At 43.5% G+C, this 24,836-nt stretch overlaps 1 protein-coding gene across 6 annotated transcripts in view; it reads left to right on the top strand.

The window, feature by feature from the left end:
• Positions 1-24,836, top strand: part of FRY (FRY microtubule binding protein) — a 499,640-nt gene that overhangs the window by 235,233 nt on the left and 239,571 nt on the right. For 2 of the 6 annotated variants that reach the window (XM_089304251.1, XM_051831817.3), the window contains exon 1: positions 17,556-18,027. The exons of the other annotated variants lie outside the window; for them this stretch is intronic. In XM_089304251.1, the coding sequence (XP_089160377.1) occupies positions 17,967-18,027 (61 nt within the window). In that variant the 5' untranslated portion in view covers positions 17,556-17,966. Of the gene's footprint in view, positions 1-17,555; positions 18,028-24,836 lie in introns of those variants that run through there. 6 annotated transcript variants of the gene reach the window in all.

Genomic DNA, 24,836 nt, shown 5'->3' with positions numbered 1-24,836 from the left:
ATCAAAGAGACTATCTCAAGGGAGTTCGTCCGTGAAGTGACAGTGCCCGGAGTCCAGTGTGATTCTGGCTCCAGAGCTGCTGTTGGTATTGCAGTTCAGCCAGAGTCATTGCACCCCACTGTTCTCTGCTCATTTGCCACCAAAACATCTGCAAGTGTCAGGTGCCCACTTTCTGCGTTCAGTGCAGGCTGGAAACAGGGATTCAGTTCCTAGGAGAACTGGAGAGGAGTTTTCTTCCCTAAAATAGGAAAAAACGTTTGCCATCTAGTTAACTTGCTGCTTTCAAACTTTGGACATCATTTGCACAGACAGCAGAAAAGTGAAGCAAAATTCTAATACTCAAATATTTTGAGTTGAACATGAGCCAAGTCCCTGCCCTTAAGAAGGCAGTCAAGTGAAAGATACCTAGCTAAATCAATAATTACAATAAAATATGATCAGTCTTCAACTCTGTGAGATACTGTGTACATGTGAATAGGGATGACTCTTATTGGTACAGTCCTATCCCTGTTGGCCCCAGAGGCCAGCTGGTCCCTGCTGTTTCCCTGTGTTGCTGATCCGCATCTCCAGAATGGGATGTTTTCTCACAACCCTGGTGAAGCTAGGACTTCATCTCTCCAAGTCACTTCTTGGGCTCAGCTTTCTTTTTCTAAATGCTCAGTTTCACTATCAGTCAGCCCCAAGCCAGAAACTGGAGTTCTTTTCCATCCTTCGCTGTTGCTCATCCAGATCACCACTAAAGCTTGTCATGTTTTCCTTCCCTGCTGACATCTCCCACATCTGGGTCTTCGTCACCATCACCCCTGCCAAGGCCCGGTTCCAGGCCTTCATCACCTCCCATCTGGAGCACACACGGCTCCTCCTCGCTGGCTTTGTGCTACTGCTGCCTCTCCAGGACAGTTCATTCTGTCCCAGGGCTTTTGGGTGGTGGTCTTCACCTCTACTCTTGCGCTGTCTGTCAGCTTTGAGAGTCAGTCTGTCAGAGACGGGGACGGCCTGCCCAATGCGGTTGGCATTGATGGTGGCAGACATGCAGAATGATTAAAATATCATAAGGAAATGGCACTCGTTGTCTGAATTAAATTGACTGACAACATCTATCCAAACCATTTGCTTTGGTAGCTGTAAGAGGTCTGTGAGGTGCAGAAGTGGACCCAGGCTCTAATCCATAGTCTATAATCTACATGTCAGTGACAGCCCAAGTTAATAGTCATGGTTACTGGCCAAGAGAGAGGGTGGGAGCATTATTGTAGTGCTAGAAATGCAATTTAAGTTAAAAGGAAATACCATCTACTGTCCTGTATTTCATGCTGCTGAGATTTAAAGAGCCTGACAGGCCATGATGCAGAAATTTAGGAAAAGCTTGCCCAAAGTTAAGTGCAAGACCAAAAACTAAGTAGAATGGTCCAGTTAACATATTAAGTGAGTTCAAGCAGAGGACCTAAGTATTCATGAGGAGTACATACTCCAGTGATGGAAGACCCACTCAGCAATTCTCAAGTGTCCCTCGTACACAGTATAACAGCCATCAAACTGGCTCAGTGTGCTCATTAAATATCATATTGTTCTGCCAGACAAGGCCCTTGTTTTAGGGAGTGACTAAGAGACTGTCACTTCTTGGGCCAGGAGATTGAAAATGCTCTTTGGGCCCTGGGAAAAGGATAGAGACAAATTGTTGATACTGTTCCTCGGGTGTCCCGCCCCAGTTCAGTCTCTGCTTGGACCATGTTTTATATTGAAAGAGAGATTTATTCTGCTCTGTGTTTTCATGAAGGTTGTTTGATTAACCCCACAAGGGAGAGAAGGTTAGAAGGTTCTTTAGGGGCAGTTTTAACTTATTGCCCAAAGACCTACTAATGTCCGTTCTTGCTGGGGTTGGCAAAATGACATGAACTCAGACCTTGAGTCCAGGGCTGTGTCTTCTCCACTTTCAGTGGAAAGCTAACAAAGCCCGGAAGAGTCAGCCAGGAGTACTGAGCTGTCCTGGTTATCTGCTTTTACTTTTTCTTGCTGAAAACAGAAGTGAATCGCTGTCTTCACGGAGCCCTGCTGCAGAGGGCAATGATGCAACACTAGTCACGTGGCACCAAGAAGAAAGACCCATTATGCAAACTTGGTTCTTCATTGTGCTGCAGTGTAAGGAGAGGTTCAGTACCACACTGGGCAACAACCGCAGATTCATGGCTCTGCATCTTGGATTCTGCTCGACGTGGAGAAGCCGTGGCGTTTTGTTTTGGATTTGTCTCATTTTTTACTCTACTGCTTGTTTGACTGCTAAAGTCATTCATTGTAATTCAAATTCTAAATGTGAGAAGGATTTAATTAAGCTTGTGTGATTTACTTTTGACTTAAGAATTTTTTTTCCGTGCAATTTGATACAATTACAAATGTGTGCTTTGCCCTCGTGATATACTTGCTATGGATTTTGAGCAAGTTACTTGAATTCTGGTTCTTTGGGTTTTTTTTAAAATTTTTATTTATTTATATGAGAGAGAGATTGAGAGAGAGAGAGCGCGTGCCCTTATTCATTGGTTCATTCACCAAATGCCCAAGATAGCTGGGGATGGGCCAGGCTGAAGCTGGGAGACAGGGACTTAATCCAGGGTTCCCACATGCGTGCCGTGCCAGGGACCCAACCACCAGAGCCCTCACCACTGCCTTCTAGGGTCTGCATTGGCAGGATCGGAGTCAGGAGCTGGAAGTGGTTATCAAACCCAGACGTCCTCATCTTAACCCATGTCTTAACCACTAGATAAAATGCCCACACCTTAAATTCTGATTCTAAGAAAAGATAATGATATAAACATCTTCTATATGATATGTATCCTATTTATATATCTTTGCAGGGATATATATCTGTATCTGCAAATAATACATATATCTGTGTATATATATTCATAGGGTCATAATAATTAAATAAGTTAATGTTTATGAAATATTTTAAAAACTCACTGTTGTAATTGTTCAATAATTGGTAGACATTATTAGTAATTTACTTAACAAATGCATGTCTGAATGCCTCTATGATTCCATGATTTAGTCGTGCTTTTTCATTGCCACGACCACGTGACCAGGAACCAGGGTCTCCCTGTGACATTTTCTTGGCTTGGTGACCTAAACTGTTGCACTCCCTAGAGAGGACATTTGGATAGAGTGGTTTGTTTCTGAACTTTGAGAAAACCATTTGATTGTGTCCAAGATGGAATAGCTTCCTTCTTAATATATGTATACTTTTTTTTGACAGGCAGAGTGGACAGTGAGAGAGACAGAGAAAAAGGTCTTCCTTTGCTGTTGGTTCACCCTCCAATGGCCGCCGCGGCCGGCGCGCTGCGGCCAGCACACCGCGCTGATCCGATGGCAGGAGCCAGGAGCCAGGTGCTTTTCCTGGTCTCCCATGGGGTGCAGGGCCCAAGCACCTGGGCCATCCTCCACTGCACTCCCTGCCCACAGCAGAGGGCTGGCCTGGAAGAGGGGCAACCGGGACAGAATCTGGCGCCCCGACCGGGACTAGAACCCGGTGTGCCGGTGCCTCTAGGTGGAGGATTAGCCTAGTGAGCCGCGGCGCCGGCTGGAATAGCTTCCTTCTAAGTCCACTGCTGAGCATAGTGGCTGATAATGTAGCAAGTCACCAGTATTTGCTAGACTTCCAGCCTTTTCTGCAAGTTTCACAGGAATTAGACCTGAAGCATGAGCTTTTGGACCTGGGCCCAGCTTCTGTCCTGCCCATGAGTTCAGGTGTCTCCTTCATTTCCCCTACAGTCGCTTTGTACTTCCGTTGTAGCAACAGCAGTGTTGTATAACCGGGCTTTGCCTAAGGCCCTCCTAGGAATCAGCATCTTCTCATTTTCGTGAGTTCTGGCACATTTCAGGACATAGTGGCCCTTGCTGATAATCTGCTAAATTATTATTGTGAAATGTCACCTGGGTGAATAAAATTACCTGGACAGCATGGGAGTTTTTTCATAAAACATAACTAGTGTTTACTTCCTCAGTAAACACTTGCACACAGCAAGTGACAGCAATATTTTTTTTTCCTTTTTGGAATTTCTCTATCCTTGATTCCAAGCAGGAACTCAACATCTGATCTCAGCTATCAAGTCTCTTTCCTCTGTAACCATCACCTGTTTTCTTTGACTGGATCCAGCAAACTAAATCTCACCAGTGTGCTCGTAGACTCTGGACTGATATGAAACACAAAATGAGCTTAAGTGAAAGACTGTTTTATTTATGTAGTGACCAGTCATCTTGAGGGACTATTTCTGAGATAGATTGTTTTTATTTAAGATTTTATTTATTTACTTGAGAAGTAGAGTTACAAACAGTGAGGAGGAGAGACAGAGAGGTCTTCCATCCGCTGGTTGGAATGGCCACAATGGCCAGAGCTGCGCCGATCCAAAGCCGGGATCCAGGAGCTTCTTCCGGGTCTCCCATGCAGGTGCAGGGGCCCAAATGCTTTCCCAGGCCATAGCAGGGAGCAGAATTGGAAGAGGAGCAGTCGGGACATGAACTGGTGCCCATGTGGGATGTTGGTGCCACAGGTAAAGGATTAACCCACTGTGCTACAGCACCAGCCACATTAAGTTGTTTTTAAATCAATAAACTCTGTCAAGGATTGCTCTCTATAAAAGTATTAACTTAGCCCTACATTTGCTTGAATGTCATTTGTTACAAGGATTTAATTCACTTCATGTCTACACCTTGCAGCCACTTTTGCCAAATTGGAAGAAAACCAGGCTCCGTGAAATCGACTGAGCTAATGTATTTCTTTACCAACCAAGGTCTTTTTTCCATGTGAGGGATGCTGCTGTCTGATATCTGCTCAGAAAAACTGATTGCCTTGTAGGAAAAAAATGTTTGAACCCCAAAGATTTTGTCACAGTGACTGAGGTGCATGAGCCCAGGCTGGACATGCCTGAATAGGCTTCAGGAAGTGCCACAGTGACCCAGTACTACTCCTTTCCCCTCTTATCAGTTATTTCAATGCTTACAGGTGTAGGGCATGAAGGTAGATAGAACGCACAGTGATTCTGCAGGCCCAGCTCCTGCCTTGTACGTGTTTCCCAAATAGGGCCTGCTTTGATGAAATAGGGGATCTATGGAAGACGCAGGGAAAAGCAAATTGCTGATTGGATAAGACCTTGTATCCAGACTTCTGCTAGGTCCTGGGCTGGGACCCAGGGTTGCTGACCTACATACTCATTCAGAGGAGGAAGTGATTCGTCATTGTTAAGTGGGAGGGAAGAGGCTGGGAGCAATCCTTCCACAAAGGCTTTGACATTTGAAGTTGAAGAATGCTCAAGAGAAGAGGGGAAAGGGCAGAGGGAAGAGCAGGAGTGGTGGCAGGGAGGTAGTACAGGGAGCAGCTCGGAGAGGGACAACTGTAGGGAAGGGACAGATGGCCGCAGAGCCAAGGTGGGTCAGATGATGAGAAGCATGGAAGGACCTGCTGAAGGATTCGGGCGTTGACTTTGTCCCGAGGTTACTTGACAGTTGATAGGTTTTCCAGCAGGAAGCAACATGATCACATCCCCAGCCAATTCTAGAAGTTTTGGCTGAGAATGGAGGTAGGGAGAATCCCTGTGAGGATGGCCCAGTAGAGAGGTGATAAGGACTCAAGGTAGTAGCACAGGAATTAGAGGAGGGAACAGATTCAAGGTGGAATTGTCTAAGGTAGGATTGCCACAGTTGAGCATCTATCCTGGATCCAGCCTGTGTTTCATTTTAATGTATGATACAAACATATACAATGTGCCTGGTGTCGTGGTGCAGCAGATTGAGTGTTGGTTCACATCCCAGCTGCTCGCTTCTCATCCAGCTCCCTGCTGATGTGCCTGGGATGGCAGCAAAGGATGGCCTTAGTGCTTGGGCACCTGCTACCTGTGTGGGAGACTTGGATGGAATTCCTGGCTCCTGGCTTCATTCTGGCCCTGCCTTGGCTGTTGCAGGCATTTGGGGATTGTGCCAACAGGTAGAAGATCTCTTTGTCCTTCTTTCTTCCCCTTTCTCATTGTCAGTCTGCCTTCCAAATAGTTAACATCAGCATCCCATGTGAGCTGTGGTTCAAGATCCACTTCCAATCCAGCTCCCTGCTAATGTTCCTGGGAAAGCAGCAGATTATAGCCCCTGCTCCCCACATGCGAGACTCAGCTGGAGTTCCAGTCTTGGCCAGGCCCAGGCCCAGCCATTGCAGCCATCTGGGGAGTGAACCTGCAGGTGAAATGCTCTCTTTCTCTCTCTCTCTCTCTTTCTCTCTCTCTCTCTCTCTCTCTCTGTGTGTGTGTGTGTGTGTGTGTGTGTGTGTCAGTAACTCTGCTTTTCAGTTAAATAAATAAATCTTTAAAAATGTGTAATCATGTAGCTCATACAAGCTTCTTTTAAGAAAAACAGAAGTGGAAACAAGTACTTGAGGAACAGTGTTTTTTAATTTGAATATTTTTTGGAGGGTAAAAGATAATCTCTTGATAACACAAGATTGATTTAATGTACCAAAGTAACAGAGTTGTTTCAATTAGGTCTTTATAGAGTAGAAGCTGCTGATGTATATGGCCTCTATTACATTGTTTTCTTGGTTATTTCCAGGGTATAGATTGGCAGATTTTTTTAAATGTCAAATAGGCACCTGTTGGATGTTGCCTAGCCTGCTAGATCACTTTGGGATAGTTCTGGGGTGTCACTTTGTAAAGTTGTATGTAGCCATCTCTCCAGAAAATTGGGGTGTAATTTTCACAGGAAACCAAGGCATCATGAAGGTTCCCAAAGGTAGTGTGTGTTAAGAACAAACTCAGAATGAACTCTATTAGCTGCTCTTGTTGTATTCATTCGTACCTGTACATGGCTCGATCCTGCTATGACATGCAGGCATTATTCGTTTTCGCCCTTCTTCCCACCCTCCAGAGAGAGGGCACCTGTATTTCAGGTCATGTATCCTTTCATAAGTTCCTCTAGCAGAAAATGTCTCCTAATCTTAAGTGAATTTGTGAAAGCATATTTTTTCCATTTTTATGTCGATTCAATCTCGATCCCATTAGACCAGTTGAATCAGATTCTCTCAATACCTGCTTCCTGCCTTTAACGTGAGGAAGATTTTGGAAGCCATCCTGAATTTTATGGGCTGCCAAGGTGTGACAGTGACTCCTTCAGAAAGCTCCAGAGGGCTACAGTAACAATTAACAAGTAATGGCACTTAGTTAGTCATCACGTGAAAGTAGGGCAGAGGTAGGTGCACCTAGGTCATCATAATGAAACAATAGGTTGTAAACTATACCTATTCTGTCTTCTGCACTCTCAGTTCTCTGGATGGATAATGCAAAATAAGGAGACTTAAAATTAAATTGTAGTGATCATATCCACCGTAGGTAGCATTTCAGGAAGATGTGGCAACATGACATGTCAACATGTCAGCAGACTCTGAGAAACCTTCTTAATGAGGATTGCTCAAGTAGATGAACCCTTAGCAATGCAGGTGAGAATAAAGGTAATGAATGACTCCATTGGAGAGGTTATGGATCTGTAAGACCCTATGTGTGCAGATATATATTTAATTCTTTCCATTCCCTTCTGATTATGGAACTCAAAATTCTTTCACTGCAGAATGTAGTTGACTGAAGAAAGAACTGTTTTCCTTTTATTTGGTTAAGGGAGAGTTTCTTAACAAATGGGATTTTTTTAAAAGGTCTTTGAAGAAGATGGGTTGACAGGGTTGAGAGATAAGGCAGACCAACCAAACGTATGTAGCTAGGAGTGGAAGAAGCAAGGAAAGGAGTGGCAAAGAGGCTGCAAGAGCCATGGAAGGGAATCGAAGAACCACCCACTGGAAAGGAAAGAAAGCCCAACATAACACCAGCAAGCATTTGCCAGTTTAGCTTCATCATCAATACTTTTTAAATTTTTATTTATTTATTTTCATTTTATTTAAAAGGCAGAGAGACAGGGAGAAAGATAGAGAAAGACCCTGCATCTGCTGGTTCACTCTCCAAATGTCCCCAATAGCTAGGGTTGGGCCAGGCAGAAGCCAGGAGCCAGGAACTCCATGTGAGTTTGCCATGTGCATGGCAGGAACCCAAGTGCTAGAGCCATCACCTACTGCCTCCCAGGGTGTGCATTAACAGGAAGTTGGAATTTGGAGTGAGCCACAACATAAGCCCAGGCACTCTGCTATGGGATGCAGGTGTTCCAAGAAGCATCTTAAAACCTAAGCCAAATGCCTGGCCCTCTAACTTATATATTGAGGATGTTTTCCCTAGTGTTTGAGTGACTTCTGAGTTGTCAGATGGGACTCAGCTCTATGAGACCACTAACCTCTGTGTACATGATGTAAATGATTCTGCTGTGGTGATGGTGGAAATCAGAACAGCGGCATGCCTGTCATGATAATGCAGACTTGTAGGTGGGTACTTGAAAGATTTCATGGAAAATGAAATTTAAAAATGAGTTTTATGGTGGCACAAAAAACTAAATACATAGCTTTTTCATAACACATAATATCTGTGATCATTTTGAAGATACCACGTATACATGGATTTCAAAATTTTTTACCAAAATTGAGTTTTTGGTTTTTTTTTTTAAAGATTTTATTTGTTTGAGAGGTAGAATTACAGGCAGAGAGAGGGAGAGACAGAGAGACAGGTCTTCCATCCACTGGTTCACTCCATAAATGACGTATCTGCCAGAGCTGAGCTGGTCCGAAGCCAGGAGCCAGGAGTTTCTTCCAAGTCTCCTGCTTTCCCATAACAGAGAGCTAGATCGGAAGAGGAGCAGCCGGGACTAGAACTGATGCCCATATGGGATGCCAGTGCTGCAGGCGGAGGCTTAGCCCACTACACCACAGTGCCAGCCCCCAAATTAATATTTTGTTAAAGAGAACTATGTTTTTATTTGAAAGGCAAAATGACAGAGAGAGAGGAAGAGAGATACCGTTCTTTCATCCGCTAGTTCACTCCTCAAAGGGCTGCAACAGCTGGGACTAGAAGCAGTGCTCCTATGGGATGCCAGCATTGCAAGGGCAACTTAACCTGCTGCGCCCCAACACTGGCCCCATGAGTAATCTTTTAATTCCATTTCCCACTCACACGTTTTGAAGTACCTTCCTATTAGAAATTCACAATTCTTCAGTATCCAAGTGAATGGTACAGTGCGAGGTGCCTTCCATAGGAAAGCAGGTGAGGTGGAGAGCCACGTGACATTTAGTGAGGGTGAACAAGGCATAGGCCCTGGCACCAGCTCACGTGTGCTCAGTCGTAGTGTGGCTGATGAAGTTAGACGCGGCTCAGGGAGGATTAAGTTGCTTAAAAATCTGTTGCATCGTCAGTTTTATGTTTTTGGCCTTATGTAGTTTTGGGTGCCATGTGGAAGCATTTAATATCAGAAATCTATTTCATGGTGTTTCTCCTTCTCAGCTTCAAGGAAGCAATCTGGTGCTCCTCCTGAGCTAGAAAATCTGTGTTCCAGTCCTTTTTCCTGGCTTTATTGGGTGGCACAATCTTAAACAATTCAGTTTTCTCTGCTATAGCGTGGAGGGAAAGGGAAACACCTTACAATCTCATGAATCTGATGCTTTTTGAAATGTAATCATGGATGTTTTGTTACTGAATCAGTATATCAGTATTTTTATCATTTGTCAATACACATGACTATACTCATTTACTAATTAATTCATAATTAACAAAACTGTGGCTTTTCCTGAACAGTTTTCCATGTTCATCTGCAACAGTTGCTCTCTGATGTGTCTAATATTATAAAGCAGTAATTAGTCTGAAACAGTAGTCTCCAGTAGAAATATAATACAAGATATATGCAATTATATGGTTTTTAGTAGCTTGAAAGCATTTGAAATAAGTTTAATAATTAATTTCACCTAACCTAATATAACAAAAATGTTATCATTTCCACATGCAATGGGCATAAACCTCAATGAATATTTTACATCCTTCCCTTTTGGAATAATCAATAATTCAGCACATCTAAATTTGAGCACCAGATTCATCAAAAACACTGATCTGTATTTAGATTCCATAAAATTTACAGTTGAAAAAGTAGTTTCTTATATGAAAAGTGTTCCAGACATACTTAAAATTTCCCCAAGACTGAGTCAAATGCCAATTTTTAATTGTTAACTTTAATTAATTGCACCAGTAAGAGAAGTCAATTCCTCAGTTACACTCGTCAACTTTCAAGTGTTTCATAGAGTTGTATGTGGCCAGTGGCTACGGAGTTGGACAGTGTAAGGATAATTATTTTGAATTGCTTTTTCAGTAGGCCCCAGACTTTCAGGCATTTGAATCACTTCATAAAATAAAATAAAGACATTGTAAATGTGGATTTCACTTTGGGCGTTGCCTTTTGCTGGGCTTGGTCATGACCGTGACGCTGGGCTTGTCATTCTGCCTGTTAGATCTCCGAGGCCTGCTCTGAGTCAAGTCTCTAGATGAACCTACAGAACGTAGTGACTGCTAACCTGACGCCCTGCGGTTGCTGCTGGTTCACAGGCTCCTTCTGGAGACATCATCTTTGCAGATGAACTCTGGGTGTCAGCCTGGGGTACTTGCCCAGGGCCACACTCTAGGCAGTATCAGAAACAGCCCTCGGGGGCCGCTGGTGTGGCACAGCGGGCTAAGCCACCACCTACAATACCAGCATCCCAAATGATACTGGTTCAAGTTCTGGCTACTCTCCTTCTACTCAAGCTCCTTGGTAAAGTGCCTGGGAAGGCAGCAGAAGGTGTCCAAATGCTGGGGCCCTCCCCTCCCACTTGGGAGGCCTGGATGGAGTCCTTTGCTCCTAGCTTCCTCCTGGCCCAGCCCTGGCCATTGAGGCCATTTGTAGAGTGAACCAGAGGCTGCAAGATCTCTGTCTCTGTCTCCCTGTCTCTCTAACTATGTCCTTCAAATAAATAAAATCTTTAAAAGAAAAAAAAAGGAAACAGCCCTTGAACATGGCTGTAGGGGTCCATGTTTCCACGGAGTCCATATTTTGTCTCATTGAGGTGGAGATGGTCCTAATACCTTGCTTTGGCCACTTAGAGTCTTACCTGAAGGACCCTTTCTTGATCCACATTTTTTTTTAACTCTGCAAAACATCAGCAACCCAAAATAGAAAGTGGAATCTGAAGAAACACATGGCGTAGTTGGGCATATCAGAAAGAATCCTTCCTAGGCAAAGAGGATTGTGGGGATGAGAGGTTGAGGGGGAAAATTTTCTCAGGAGCAAAAAGCTGTGTAGCTACACGCCTTCTCACTGCTCCTTTATTGTATTGTAAGGGCAGATTTTTACTTGATTGCAAGCAATGTCCAAGTAGTGGTGCTCTCACACCGCATTTCTATGCACAAATTCCTCTTGGGGATTTGCTCCTAAAGATGATTCACAAGCATGGGGTGGTGATGGGCAGGGGACCCTTTGCTGGATGGTTCCCTGAAAGTCATGGTATCCAGTTCCAGACACTGATGGAGTCCATAGGTCTTCTTCATGACCAGATGAAAAGATAAGAGCCAGCTCTCTATGCTCTGGCATTAGCCATTTAGAAATTATGCATTTTATAGGAAAGGTTCATGTTTTAAAGACCAGCCAGTGCTTCAAATTTGCACCATCCTGGGTTAGATGTTTTCTAAGAGTACATAGTTGTGTGTCCTCTCCTCCTGACTGTGCCCACCTGAATGTCAGGGAACCGCTCGGAATTGAACTCCCAGTCGTTTATTTTATTAAGTGGTGAGATGTTTGGAAGGCACATATGGAAATTCTGAGAAATTTTTATTAATCTTTCACTGTTGACAGAGTGTCATCTTTTTAGAATTGTTATTTATTTGAGAAAAACAGAGAGCTTGTATCTACCGATTACTTCCCCAAAATCCTGGGAGTCAGGAATTCAATTCAGATCTTCCATAGGTGTGGAGGGACCCAAACACAAGCTGTTACCACTGCCTCCCAGGGTCTGGGAGTAGAACAGGGCCTTCAACCCAGGCACTCCCTCTATGGGATTTGGGCATCCCAACCCTGATCTTGACCACTAGGCCAATTGCCTGCCCCCAGGGGGTCATGTTGAACACAGCCCATTGCTGTTCTGGATGTATATTTGAGATGTCCTTAGGGGACTACTGGGGGGTCCCACTAGGTATACTCTAAAGTCAGTGGCACTACCTGCCTCTCTTGTTGCTGTCGTAAGTTGTGTAAATGCTTTTTAGAATGATGGCATTTATCAAGTTTTTTGCCTCTTGGCTTTTGGTGTTCTGCATCCAAGTTGCCAAGGATTTAAAAACTAGACCAAAATTAAAAAAAAAAAAAAACTTGCTTGAACTGTATGTGAGAACTAGAAATAGTATATGTATATAAACTCTATGGATTTTTTGACATCTATTTGAGGCCAAGTACAGGACCTATGAGACTGTTTAAAGCTAAGAAACACATTAAGGACACCACACACACACACACACACACACACACAAAACCAGACCCAAGTTGTTTTAGTTACTTCTTGATTTTTAATTACATTTTAAGTATAAGTAGATGTAAGGGTACCAGCCAGATAACTCTCTGTTCATGATGATAACTGGGTCAAACCCTTCTATTTCTATTGGATACTCAGTTGTCATTTATTATCAAATATTCCCAAGTTCCATCATAAGCTTACAAACCTGACTGCACATTAGAATCACCAAAAAGATAGATTCTAGCCTCACCAGGGGTTGAGAGTCTATAGATCTTGCTGAGGCCGTGAAATTCATTCTTTTGCGGAGATCCACAGGTTTGGGTGAACTTGGGACATTTTACAGATCTTTCTCTCAAAAATAAAATGGGTCAATGCCTTCGTTTTCCAAAATAGTATATTTAAAAGACTGGGAGCAAGGGAAAGATCAAGGTAACAGTTACATAGATAGTGATAGAACTGGGGCAGGTCTGTAAACTGATAATGGAACCATCAGAGGATACTTTTCGGAGAAAAAACATTTCAAGTATTTTTAACATATTTAAGTTGTTTCACTTCTCATTAACATAGCATCCCTTCTGATTTTCCCCTCCGAGGTTGGGTGTGAGTGCACCTGGTAACTTACCAGAGAATGGGACATCCTTGGAGGTTTAAAATGAGCCACCATGTAGCTTCGGCCTGTAGCTGTAGTGGCACACCTGGTTGGTGGAACACTGCCTGCTTTGCCCATGGCTTGGTTCCAGAGGCTCCGTGTGCCAAGACAAACCAGTATTTTCCTGAAGGCCCTCGTGGCAAACGTCTTCAGGTTGCATTTGTGTTGCTGCGTGTGTCTTTAGTAATGACAGGCTTGGCAAATGCTATTGACAAGAAGTCGGTACTTCCGGACACAATGACACGTTGTCGTTAATGGGTCCTCTGCCCTTGTTATGGTTTCCACAAGGGAGAGGTCAGGCTGCAGGTGATGTTTGCTTATGTTCTGCTCCACCTGGCTCCTTCGTTAAGACAGCCTCAGGGGTTCCTTGTCTCTGGAAGATCTGCCAATATGTGGCAATGAATGTGTTCTGTACTATGCCATGTTATGGCACCGGCATGTATTACCAGTTGCCATGCTTCTGTGCTAATATTTTTCTGGAGATTTATTTATTTGAGAGGCAGAGTTACAAAGAAAGAGGGAGAGACAGAGACAGAAAGAATTTCCATCTGCTGGTTCCCTTCCCAAATGGCCACAATGGCGAGAGCTGGGCCAGGCCCATGCCAACAGCCCCAAACTCCAGCCCAGTCTCCCATGAGAGAGACAGGGACCCAAATAAGTGAGTCATCGTCTGCTGCTTTCCTGGGCTTAGCAGCAGGCACACCACCACGGGATGCTCATGTTGCATGCAGCAGCTTAACCCGCTGGGCCACAACGCTGGCACCCTCTGTGCTAATAGTTTAACTCTTGTATTTACTGAATTTCTGGGGAGACTAACATATATGTGATTATACAAATTATTGAAATATTTCATTAAATACTGGTATGTCACAAGCTAGTTCGAAAACCTCCGTTTAGAGAAATGGTGAGTTTATAAGAGCGATGATGAAAAAATTACTAGAATCATCGTCAGCTTACAATCCCTCTCATTTTAGGGGTTCTGAATGATACAGGGGTCAAGACTGTATCATCATTTTGTGTGTTGACTATTGCTTCAAGTTGGAAACGTTTTCTTGAGTTGTTGTCTCAATGGTATTTCTTGCTTCTCGTAATATAATAGGACAGATAGACTCTGAATTAAGGTAAGTGGACAGAATTCTGTTAGGCTACATTTAATGTGGGGTCTTTAAATTGTTCATGGAAATGTAGATTACGAGAAAACGACAGATGGATTTCAAAACTTTTTTGCACCCAGATAAGCTTATCTTTTAGTTCCATTTCCCACCAAATGTTTGAAGTATGCTCCTTCGAGAGAAGAGAGCAGGTAGTCATGCTAGTACCCTCATGCGTCTCCATCGCTGTCAGCCCAAGGACATGCCTTTCCGAAGGCAGCGAAAGAACTGAGTCCTCTGTGCTACAGCCTTGCAACCTCTGGGCCTGTGCTGCGAGAAGCAGTGGGCTGGACTCTGTTTTGCAGTCATGCTGCCACCAGGGCCCACAAAGCAGAAAGGAGACTTGTGATGGATATTAGGCTAACTGTCGAAGAAAAAAAAGCATCGACTTTAAAGTCATTCACTCAGTGAATATTTGAGAGTTGTTATAGAACTATCACTCAAACTTGCCAAGAACACCGTTTCTTTTTTTAAATTTAATTAGAGTAACATAGCTTAAAATACATGACATGTATTCAGAATCATTGAGGAGCCAGCCATCTCTGAGCAAATCTCTCCCAATCATGAAAACTGTATTCTACTTCTCTTCTACTTTTCTCTCTCTCAATCTCTTTCTTTCTTTCTCTCTCTCTCTCTCTCTCTCTCTCTCTCATATAGATTGCTATCATAGTTTAACCAAGTCTAAATCATTCAGGTCATTGGCAAATTAGTTATTAAAAATTCCTGGATACCTCCAGGGTTCTAGAAATATAAAGAACTATCTCTTTTTATAGTAAAATACCCTTAAGCCTGCTCTCCTTCATAAACTTAATTGCTGCTTTCTGTTTTTGTTTTCTGATTCTTTTGAACAATATGGACAAATCAGTTGATAGCTGTTACTCATATTGTCAGAAGGAGGAGTTGTCAAGAAGTTCATGGAAAGTAGATATTATGAAAAACTATTTTTTGAAATATATGAAGTGCGTATATTTCAAAATTTTGCAACAAACATTATTGTACTTTCTAATTTCATTTTCCATGGAGTGTTAAAGAGCCATTGGGTGCCCAACCTTAGGAGCCTTCACCCATCTGTGATTTGTTGCTTTCCATCTAACGTACATTGAGAATTGTGTCTAATGCAGGAGAAAATGGGTTCTATCTGGGGATGCGTCAGTGAGGTGCAGGACATCAAAGGAAGCTCTCTGAAAGTCTAGGTTTTGGATGTGCAGAATTTCTGGGAACAAGCAGAACATTATCTGGGAACAAGACAGTACATTATTTGAGAGTGACTATTAAATGTATGCAGAGATGAATACTGCCCGGTTGCTATTGTTTAGGAGTCTCGTGTTAAGGAAAGTGCTAGAATGGGAATTAATAAACGTAGTAATACTGGACTCTGAATGACCTTGGGCAGCCTTTTTTCTCCATTTCATCCACTCTGAAATGGAGACGGCAGCGCCTACCTTACTGGGTTACTATGAGGACTTCATGAAATATTTTATGGAAAATGCCTAACGTAGTGTCTGAGTCAAGTTCACTGACCGCACGTGTGTGAGTTCTCTTTTCTGCACTTCCCTTAAATGTTGTTTCCTCATTGGCATCTATGAACAGAGTAAAAAAGACAAAATGCTTTCTTCATATTTCCACAAGACTGTAACATTCTATTAATTGAATGACAGTCACACCATCTAAGAAGTTGGTCTAATAATAGCATTAGCAGCTTGACGCTGGCAGAGTACAAATTTTGAGTCAGGTGAACTCCAATTTAGATCTAGAAAGGGGAAGACTAAGTCTTTATTTCTCCAAACACAGACACCTCCGTAGGCATGCTATTATCTTAGAGTTGGTTTGATGCTTTTTAACAAAGTGTCCACAAAATGCCACCCATCCATCTCAGTTGGCGCTTTAAAAAGGCACTCCTGAGCCGGCGCCGTGGCTCAATAGGCTAATCCTCCACCTTGCGGCGCCGGCACACCGGGTTCTAGTCCCGGTTGGGGCACCGGATTCTGTCCCGGTTGCCCCTCTTCCAGGCCAGCTCTCTGCTATGGCCCGGGAGTGCAGTGGAGGATGGCCCAGGTGCTTGGGCCCTGCACCCCATGGGAGACCAGGAAAAGCACCTGGATCCTGGCTCCTGCCATCGGATCAGCACGGTGCGCTGGCTGCAGCGGCGGCCATTGGAGGGTGAACCAATGGCAAAGGAAGACCTTTCTCTCTCTGTCTCTCTCTCTCACTGTCCACTCTGCCTGTCAAAAATTTAAAAAAAAAAAAAAAAGGCACTCCTGGAATTCAGGGTACCCTGGGACATCTTTGCTGGGGTCTGGTGTGCCACAGTCAAAGTGTCCATTTGTTTTTAGATTTATTTATTTACTTGAAAGAGTTATATATAGAGAAAAGGAGAGGTAGAGAGAGAGAGGTCTTCCATCCGCTGGTTCACTCCCCAGTTGGCCGAAACTGCCGGAGCTGCGCTGATCCAAAGCCAGGAGCCAGGAGCTTCTTCCAGGTCTCCCACGCAGGAGTAGGGGCCCAAGGACTTGGACCATCTTCTGCTTTCCCAGGCCATAGCAGAGAGCTGGATCAGAAGTGGAGCAGCTGGGACTCGAACCGGCACCCATATGGGATGCCTGCACTGCAGGCAGCAGCCTTACTGACTATGCCACAGTGCCGGCACCTCCTTTTGATAAATCGAACATTTTTTTTTCCTTCCTGTGAAGTGTCTCAGTTCATCAGTCAATTCCCCTTCCATGCTATTTTGTAATTCCAATCTACATTGCTAAAGAAAGCCTTTAATTACCCGGAGTAAATTCAGAATACAAAATTACTTCGGTTTCTCAGTCTTCACAGCTGTGTGAGTGAAGAAATGGATTTTCATCGACCCTCGCAGAGTTCCTCTGTCGCAGACAATGCTCACTGACAGATCAATTAGTTACACTTTTAGTTTGTTTTTAAGTCAATTTACATTTTCCTTCTCAATCTCCTCTTTGCTTCTGAAGGTGCCATAGTTAAGTTTGTCACAAGCTGGTTTCGTCTGTGTCATTTAAAATCAGGTGACTGCAGATTTGAACCCAATCTCTTTTTCTGTACGAGTTACGAGCTATGTCAACAGATGGTCAGTGTTTCATTTGCCTTACGGGTGTACAGTTTCTCACTGCCCATTGGCTTCCAGTGGGGATTCTCGGCTGCTGCTTTTGTCTGCAAGAATACAAGCTGGTTAAAACTGTCTGTGCTCGTGGCCAGGAGCCCCGAGGTTCCCGGAGCACAGTTTATCTCCCACCCTGTGTTATCTTTGCTGTTACATTTCTGCGGTCACGGGAACGCAGCCCCAGCCAGTGAGACGCGTGGGGTCGCGCATGGGTTCAGTATGCTTGGACTGTTTATGAACAGCCGTGAGGGTCGGGCTCATGTTCCTGGAGTGCTTTGAGCAGCTTTACTAATCCGTCAGCATAGTATGTTCTTGTGGATAAATATAGACATACGGGCACTCTGCGAGTTGTAGGTCACTGTCTTACTGTGCAGCTAAAAATTGTCGCCTGGGTTTGAACGGTCTGCCCTGGGCGGAAGGCCTGCTTTAGTGTGTCTTCTACTGTAGCTCTTTCGCACCTGACTAAAAATACACCTTGGGCCAAAAATACAAGAGCCCAACCTTGTGGCCGAGACACTTACGGTGGCAGTGAGCGGCAGGACCATGGAGCCCGTCATTATGTTCTTCTGCTTTGGCACCTAGTCTGTGTAAGCTGTCCCAGACGCTTAGTTTGGGTTTCTGTTCAGGCCCATGGAGATTACGACAGCTTGTTGGAGACGATCCTGTGTGATCAGCTTCATCAAAGGGCTCGGTAGGTATGGGAGGCTGGTGATGTGTGCAGTGGCTCAGGGGCAGTCAGCACCCACCAGGGGCCAGTGAATTCGCTTCAGGTTCTCAGCGAATGGGGGTGGGGGAGCAGTTGTCCGTACAGACTGGAATTTGCTTAGAATGCCGGTGGGGTTGAGAGAAAGGAGTAATGCCTTTTACGTCTGGAGTTGGGACTTGCAGTGTTTTGGGAGCGAGATCTGGTTCTGTTTGTATCTGAGTCTATGAAACAATCAGCTGTGATGTCATGGAATTTTTCTGTGCACTTGGCTTTCACTAAAAGATTTGCTATGGCCATACTGTAAAATTGCTGATCTGTAACAACAGCTAGCTTATATTTGGAAAGTAATTCATGCTACCATATTTAATATTACAGCGGAGGTAGCTTGTATGCTTGATTTCTTCTAAAGGCTAAGGTAAATACCCTTACTTGTTTTCTTCTAAGTATTGTGATCGGCCTGAAGCAGTTTTTCCTGGCCTTTGGGCCTAAATTTCCCCAACATGTAAACAATAAGATGTTCTTCTTTTTTTGTTTATGAGATAATAAACAGAACCTCCTGGGTTAACCAACATTAACTGGGTCCAAAGTACATGCCACTGTTTTCCCTTATCAGAGTATTAGCATGATCCCTTTAGTTCTCCCAGAACATTTTAAACAATATTTTACAATGATTCCAAAAAACGAATGAGAGGAGACATCCATGATAGAGAGTTAACTGCATGCATCTTGGATATTGACTGTTTGACTTTCTACTTAATGACGGTAGGGAAAGTTCACTGGTAAGTGGCAGAAGCACAACATACTGCTCTAACAGAGGAGACACATTCTGTTCACTACAGACCTAGGAGACGGAGTGTTTGTTCATGATTCACTGCACCACCTGTAATGAAGCTATTAGGTATTTACTGATGATAGCATCCTCTTCTATGAAGAAAATCCTTCTCAGTTATTGTTTCATCCCTTATTTTGTGGTTTGTATAGAGGAAATGTGCACTAAGGAACTTTTTTCTCTCTTGAGATTTTTTTTTAATGTGTAGCAAGCATACACGTTAAATAATAAAAAACATTGTGCCAGGTGTTTGGAAAAAATGCTGCATCATAACAAAACTCAGGGGAAATGCTTACTATTGCTATTGTGCATCCCTTGGGAATGTTACTGACCCTACTGAGTTTTAGCTCAACAGACCTCCCCTGTGGTCTGCTATATTTTTTTAAAAAAATGATTTTATTTATTTGAAGGGCAAGTTACAAAGACAGAGAGAGAGGCAGAGGGGAGGGAAAGAGAAAGAGAGAGAGATCTTCCAACCTCTGGTTCATTCCCAAAGTGTCTGCAATAGCCAGGCCTGGGCCAAGCCGAAGCCAGGAGCTTCATCCAGGTCTCCCATGTGGGTTCAGGGGCCCAAAGACGTGGGTCATCTTCCACTGCTTTCCCAGGCACATTAGCATGGAGCTGGGTCAGAAGTGGAGCAGCCAGGACTCAAACCAGTGCCCATATGGGGAGCTGGCATTGCAGCAGGCAGGTTAAGTCCTTATACCACAAAGCCAGCCCCCTGCCAACTCTCTTGACTCTTTTTCCACTCGTTGCCTTTCTTGCTCATGATATACAAGCTTTACTTTTCTAAGGGATCAGCAACAGCTAACCTCTTTCCATGTGTTGGTAGGTTTATCACCATCTTAGATTATGTAAATTTCTTGCAGGCTTGGGTCCAGTGACTTTTACATACTCGCTGCATGTTTCCACCATCACATATGCATTAATAGAACCCAAAATCAGTTTTATTAAATGAGCATGGACGTAAGTAAGCCCACAGGAACCAGCAATTTAATAAATGTTTTGGTCTGATAAAAATCAAACACTAATGAAACAAGAAAAGATTTCCCTTATGCAGTTAATTCATTGAACAAGTGTTTATTGAGCAATTGTTTATATCACACTTGAAGTCCTTTGCTTGCCATAGAGGTTGGAAGTGTACATTGTATTATCATGAATATTATACAGTATGTATTTGCATCATTTCTATTCACATGCACATATGCTCATCATTATACATATATAGGTGTATATATTTTATAATAGAATGTTATAATGTAAACTATGTACCTGTGCATATGTGTATAATCTTACAGTATGATGCATATCATATTAATGAAGACATCTGTAACACGAGGTTCTCCTTGAAGTTCCTCTCCACCCCCAAGCACGTAATCTTCAAGGGAATAACTAGAACGTCCGGTTTGCAGCCTTTATTTGTTCAAATATGGCAGCCTCTGACGCTGCCCTCAGGCTAGGCAAGCACACACCCGGCCTGCACAGTTTCAGTGTCCCTGTGTGTTGAGCCCCTGTGCAAAGTCCCCGCCAGCTCAGCTACCAAAACGTCACCCTTCATGTTCTTCTCTTGTCCTCGCTACCTGATTCCCATGTGGTTCTAGCTCAGGAGTAGCTGGGTTTGTTATCTCTGGTAGGCCTCAGTCTAATGCCTAGGAAACAGTGTGTCAATGCCTGCTGACCCCTCAGAGCCTGTGTGACTTGACCTCCAGTAAGAAATACACTTGGCACTGCGTGACCCACAACACACACACACACACACACACACGTTTGTAGTCACAGACAGGCTGAGAACACAAGCTTCGGGGGTCAGGGCTTACTTTCCTAGGCAGGACGCTGTCACTCTGCTGTTTTCTCCAGCTCATCAGAACTGGGCTGGGCAGCGCCCAGGTTCTGGTTCCCTGATTCAGTACTGGGTCACAGCTTGCACTGAGACACGCTCTGTTTTAAAGACCCTTTAGCCAAGTATTCCCAACACACCGTTAGTCACGTCCTCAGCTGAAGACACGGCTGTTGTCCTTAATAGAATTTTCTGCTCCTAGGCAGGTCGGTGTTTTATTTGTGAGAGAGCATTGCTTGGTAGCAGAAATAGCTCTCCCAGTGCTCCTGGCGTGAGTCATGGGTTGAACGCAGGGTTTCTAAGCTGGAGATCATTTATGACCTTGTACATCTTAATGCTTCCTTACTCCTGATGCCACAGATAATATGCATCATGCTAGAAGGTGAGGATACAAGAGGATACAATAAAACTTGAGTGTGGTGGGGGAGGCAGTTAGAAAGCATATGTGTAGTAGGTCATAATAGGTCAATAGGGAGCCAAAACTCTGGATGAGGGGGAAAGTCGTACGGAAAATCAGCAGGGGGAAGTACCAAGGGCTAGCTGGCCAGAATGACCTCTCAGAACTAACAGAAAGTGAGCCACCGTGACCATCTTTTCCCCACTTGTGTGATGTCTCTAGTCTTCGTGTTCCAGTTCTCTTCCACCTTGAAGCTTCCCTGACTGTATCAGGAGTTGGTTCTAGGTCACAACTTCACTTCAGGGTTACCATCCCAGAGAAGCCTGCACCCAATCACAAATAGATCGCCCCCGTTTCTCTCTTGCAACAGCCTTTCTAGCACTTCCCATTGTGTGAAATTCTACTTCTCTGTGTGGTTATTTGACAACGCCTGTGTCCTCTGCGTGCTAAGGCAGTGTGAAGGCTGGAGCCATGTCTGTTTTGCTGCCCATGCAGATAGCACAACTATTGGAGTGGAGTGGACCTTCAGAAAATATTTGATGACTGAATAAATGACCAAACAAATGGATGGACACTCTTCCAAGTTCTTGTGCTCTTCCATTGGCTGTTCAACTTGGTGGCATCTTGTGGCTGATTACATTTTTAAAATCCTTCAAATTGTTCTTTTTAATTTGTCTTTGTATTCCTCATGGAACTTCGCAGAGTGCCTTCTATGTACTAGGATCTCAAAGCAAATTTGTGTTTAATGCAGTGATTAATCCTACTTACAGTATTTTGACACAAAATACTTTTGAGAGGACTTGAACAATTTTGTAACACAGCACGAGACAGGATGCCCATGTACATGACATGGTACCTGCATTTGTCCTTGCTATGCGTTATTAGGTGCTCCAAGACCACACTATTCCTTCCAGCACTGTTACGCAGAATGGTGTAGGACTTGAAACCTTACTGAATGCTCCTGAACCTGCAAACCCGTGTGATCAAACTCAAATTGTAGAGAGAATGTTCAAATTTTTTATATTTTTTTTTTCAAATTGAGATTCTAAGATAGTAATCTTTCATTATTGCCATTATGAGATATAGGGAACTTTTTATAAATGAGATTTATCTTTTAAAAATGTTTCTATTATGAATATTTCAAATAAACACTAAAGGAGAAAGAATGGTACAATAACATTGTTATTACTCAGGTGTGACAGTTATCAATATTTCATCATACTTGGTTATTTGTACTTTTTCTCTTTGTTAAAGTATTTTGAATCAGATGTTGACATCATTTCATTATATTCCATATAATCAGTCTGCATTCTAGAAAACATAGATCTGTTCTTACCTACCCAAAATTCCTTTATCATGTCCAACAAAGTTAACCATAATTCTTTGCTATCATCTACTATTCAATCCACATTTAAAGTTTTTATTTTTATAAATAAGACCTCTTAAAATTGGCTTGTTTGAATCAAGAGTCAAAAAGATCCACAAGTTACATTTGACAGTTATGTCTCTTAAATTTCCCCATTTTCATCTCTTCTATTGATTTGTAGAAATTGGAAGTTTTTAAGAACAGAATGCACTTAATTCTGGATGATCTCTTTGGCTTCTGTCTGTTGACATTGGACTTGTTCGTGTGTCCCTGAATGCAGACATCAGCTCCCGTGTTCTGCATGCTGGGTGAGCATGGACACAGGGTCGTGGATGACTTCCTCTCTGCTACATAGCCAGAGTCATTTGTGTTCTTTACTGGGAGGCTTGAGGACCTCCGTGTCATTCCCAGGCATGCATAGCCCAGTCCTTGGTGTTTGGGTACAAGATCTCTAACAAATATCCTGCCACAGGGAGGGAATTTTAGGAAAGCTTCTAGTGTTTCTCATTGTGATAGCTCATCATGAAACACATACTGCAGGCTTTCTGGATTGGGCAGGGTGAGGTGATAGGATTTCTGATGTGTTTACTTAGCCATAGGATCTTCCTACCTGTTCTGAGAGACACCATCCTGGTCCATACCCTTATTATTATTATTATTGTCATGGTAGGTGCAGTCATCCTTCAATTTGTGCTGTTCCTCCAAAAAGCTTTTTTAAAACCCCATCCTACACAGCAACATCAGGTCAACATTCTTGCTAGAAACCCCCTGGCTCCCAGTTGTCCCCCAGTTGAAGTCCATATCCATCAGCTTGCCATTTAAGACCTTATTTATAATAATAACAAGAATTAGAGGCCTACATTTTTATAGGAATTCAGAGTTTAAGGTTTTCATGTATATTGTTATTGAATTATTTCACCCATACAGACACTGCATTGTGGAATTGGATAGGTTCAGGTCATCAAATGTTATGCAAGCATAATTATTTAACCAATTGTTACAGATACTGTACTAAACACAAAACACTATCTTATTCTGTCGTTGGGACAAAGACAAGACTCTTGTGTTGTCTTTTTTTTAAAAGATTTATTTATTTATTTGAAAGGCAAAGTGGCAGAGGCAGAAGAGGCAGAGAGAGAGAGAGAGATCTTCCATCTGCTGGTTCACTCCCCAGATGGCTGCAATGGCCGGAGCTGTGCTGATCTGAAACCAAGCGTCAGAAGCTCCTTCCGGGTCTCCCACGTGGGTGCAGGGGCCCAAGGACTTGGGCCATCTTCTACTGCTTTCCCAGGCCATAGTAGACAGCTGGATCAGAAGTAGAGCAGCCAGGACTAGAACCGGCACCCATATGGGATGCCGGTACTGCAGTCAGTGGCTTTATCCACTACGCCACAGCACCAGCCCCTTTTGTTGTCCTGAGGACAGTACAGTTCCTTGGTGACGTCAGAGTTTGAACATATATTGCTAAGGTAGATGTGTGTGGAGGGAGGGTGACAGAAAGAGGTGGTTAGGTTACCCCTTTCTCATTTCTGTCTATCCAAATCCTGCCTGTCTCTTAAGACCATGTCAGGTGCCAGCCAATGCCCTAGGCCTGCCTACTCAGTGTACCTGAACATACATCAGTTCTAGGCAAGGGCTAGTGAAATCCAGACTCCCAGTAAATGATGTGTTTTTAAAAATTTAATACAATTCTTTAGTTTTCAGCTAGGGATAAAGACAAGTTTTCTTATGTGTCTGCCCAGGGTTTAAGGAGTTTCCCGTCTGAAAAGGTGCGTGAAAGCAGAGAAATAGTGGAGGTATAGCTGGACAAGTCAGAGTATTTGTAGAGCTTTCCTCTCTAGGGGTGAGGAACCTTTTTTCTGCCAAGGGCCATTTGGATATTTATAACCTCAGACGCGGGCCATACAAAATGATCAACTTAAAAGTCAGCCGGCTATAGATTTATTGAATTTCAAGCCCCACCTGCAGTTGCCTTGGCACAGCCAGACCAAATAACTTCAGGAACCTTATATGGCCCATGGGCTGGACATTCCTCACCCTTGCTAAATGACAGATGATGGCACCTCACTAATTCATGTTAATTCAGGGGAAAGCAAGCCATGATTATGAAGTGTGTGAAGTGTGGAACTTTTGAGTAAGTGATGCTTTGGGACATTTTCAGTGCATACCTTTGTATCGTCATCGATTACCCCAGATTGAAAGGACAACCTGGCCTAGCCTCTTTGAGAATAACAGGTCATGGGGCCAGCACTGTGGCGTGGGGGATTACAACATGGCTTACGACAGCAACGTACGGAGTGCTAGTCCTGGCTGTTCTGCTTCTGATCGTGCTCCCTTTTAATGTGCATGGGACTGCAACAGAAGG

Source organism: Oryctolagus cuniculus, chromosome 9 (genome assembly GCF_051225735.1).
Source record: "Oryctolagus cuniculus isolate XC-2025 breed Fujian yellow rabbit chromosome 9, ASM5122573v1, whole genome shotgun sequence".
Classification (NCBI taxonomy): domain Eukaryota; kingdom Metazoa; phylum Chordata; class Mammalia; order Lagomorpha; family Leporidae; genus Oryctolagus; species Oryctolagus cuniculus.
Note: the sequence above shows the minus strand (reverse complement) of the source record. Positions and strands in the feature narration are given on the sequence as shown.